Source organism: Malania oleifera, chromosome 3 (genome assembly GCF_029873635.1).
Source record: "Malania oleifera isolate guangnan ecotype guangnan chromosome 3, ASM2987363v1, whole genome shotgun sequence".
Classification (NCBI taxonomy): domain Eukaryota; kingdom Viridiplantae; phylum Streptophyta; class Magnoliopsida; order Santalales; family Ximeniaceae; genus Malania; species Malania oleifera.
In genome coordinates this window covers 126,241,661-126,243,854 of record NC_080419.1, presented here as the reverse complement: position 1 = coordinate 126,243,854, position 2,194 = coordinate 126,241,661, and the positions used below count along the sequence as shown (strand labels likewise).

Genomic DNA, 2,194 nt, shown 5'->3' with positions numbered 1-2,194 from the left:
AAAGTCATATCACAGTACATTGTATAAGAATATAGTACAGTGTGTTAGAGTTATGGTCCAATATAACTATACGACATAATATATTAAACTTTATAAATGTAGACATATTATTGAATTATGTAAATTTATGTTCACAATTTTGAAGTGTTATTTCTTAATATATATATATATATATATATATAATTTATTGTATTATTAATTAATATAAAATAGAAAACAAAAAAAATAATTAATAAGAAGAAGAAGAAGAAGAAGATGAAAAGAAGAAGTTGAAGGAGACCATAATCTGCTCCCCTGAAATGGCGCCCGAAGCAAGTCATGGAAAGTTCGGCAGACAAAGGGGCTTCATTTTATTTTCCATATTTCCTTTTTGTACCCCACATGCCATTAAACTCTTTCATCCACGCCCCTATAAATACCTCCTCAACTCCCCACACTTCCCACCACCTTCATCCCATCTCAACTTCCTCTCCCCACTCTCTCCATAAACGCACTGTAACCAAAATTAAGACTGCAAATGGAGAACAACAACAGTTGCGCTCTGCTTTCAATTCTCATACTGTTCTTCTTCCTCTGCTTCGACCCGGCTAATGCAGGTGGCGGCGCATTAACCCAAATTAACGTGGTCAAGTTGGGAGCCAGACCCGACGGCCGCACCGACTGCGCCCAAACGTTCGTCCGTGCGTGGGCCACCGCATGCGCCTCAGCCTTCCCCGCCCAGATATACGTGCCGCCCGGCCGCTACTTGGTCGCAACGCCCCTCCTCTTCACCGGCCACTCCTGCAGAAACCGCGCCACCACTTTCCGCATCGACGGCACCCTCGTCGGTCCCGCCAACTACCGCGCCCTCGGCAGTGTCGGAAGCTGGATTACCTTCGAAGCCGTCGCCGGCGTCTCCCTCCTCGGCGGAACTCTTGAAGCCCAGGGCTCCGCAGTCTGGGCCTGTAAAAAGTCCGGCAAGGCTTCTTCTTGTCCCGGTGCCACGGTACGTACTGAATTTTCTCTCTATTTTCTCAGTAACCAACCGGGGTGGGTGCTAATGAATTCGGTTTAATCACTAGCACTTCAACCGCCGCCAGTATTTAATTCAAAATTCGAAAATTAAATAATTGTTAATCATCTTAATATTAATGTAGTTCAATTCAGAGTTTCATGTCATAAAATGGGTTTTGGTTAATTAATTAATTGATCAATTTGGACGCAGTCGCTGGAATTTTCGAATTCGGAGGAGATACTGATCAGCGGACTGGCCTCGGTGAACAGCCAAATGTTCCACATAGTAATACACCAGTGCCGGAACGTGAAGGTGCAGCGCGTGAGGGTGACGGCGCCGGGGGACAGTCCCAACACCGACGGCATCCACGTTGAGCTCTCCACCGGTGTCACAATCTCCGGTGCCACCATCTCAACGGGCGACGACTGTGTTTCGGTGGGCCCCGGTACTTCCAACCTCTGGATCGAAAACGTCGCCTGCGGGCCTGGCCATGGCATTAGGTACGTAATCCACTAATTCATCATCATTCAAATTTCATCAATTAAACCATTATTGATTGCAATTAAATGATTTTGATTTTAATAACTAAATGAAAATGTGAAATTGGGAATGCAGCATTGGCAGCCTGGGGAAAGAGCTGAAAGAGCCAGGGGTGCAGAACGTGACAGTTAAAACGGTTACGTTTACGGGTACGGAGAACGGCGTGAGAATAAAGTCGTGGGGCCGGCCCAGCACCGGCTTCGTCAGGAACGTGATTTTTCAGCAAGCCACCATGTCAAATGTCCAAAACCCCATCGTAATCGACCAAAATTACTGCCCCAGCCACCAGAATTGCCCCAGCCAGGTAATTAATTAATTATCATTCCCAACATTCCAAATTTTCTTATTTTAAAAAAAAATTGAATTCTAGGCGGACCCACTAGTGTTCTCATCCATCAAATTCTAGTTAACTTAATTTAATATTATTTTTTAATTTGACAGGTTTCCGGGATAAAAATAAGCAATGTGATTTATGAAAATATTCACGGGACATCGGCGACAGAAGTTGCAGTTAAATTTGATTGCAGTCCAAAGAGTCCGTGCAGCGGAATACGAATGGAGAATGTCAAACTCACTTACCAGAATCGTCCGGCTGTAGCTTCCTGTGTCAACGCTGGCGGCATTGCTTTGGGTCTTGTTGAGCCCAAGACCTGTCTCTAA

The 2,194-nt window shown here is 44.9% G+C and overlaps 1 protein-coding gene across 1 annotated transcript; it reads left to right on the top strand.

Annotated features, from left to right (window-relative positions):
- Window positions 1-460: 460 nt before the first annotated feature.
- LOC131150381 (polygalacturonase-like) lies at window positions 461-2,194 on the top strand. Its single transcript, XM_058101067.1, has 4 exons — window positions 461-985; window positions 1,205-1,494; window positions 1,610-1,838; window positions 1,976-2,194. Exons 1-4 carry the CDS (start codon window positions 518-520, stop codon window positions 2,192-2,194), a joined length of 1,206 nt encoding a protein of 401 aa, XP_057957050.1. The 5' UTR covers window positions 461-517.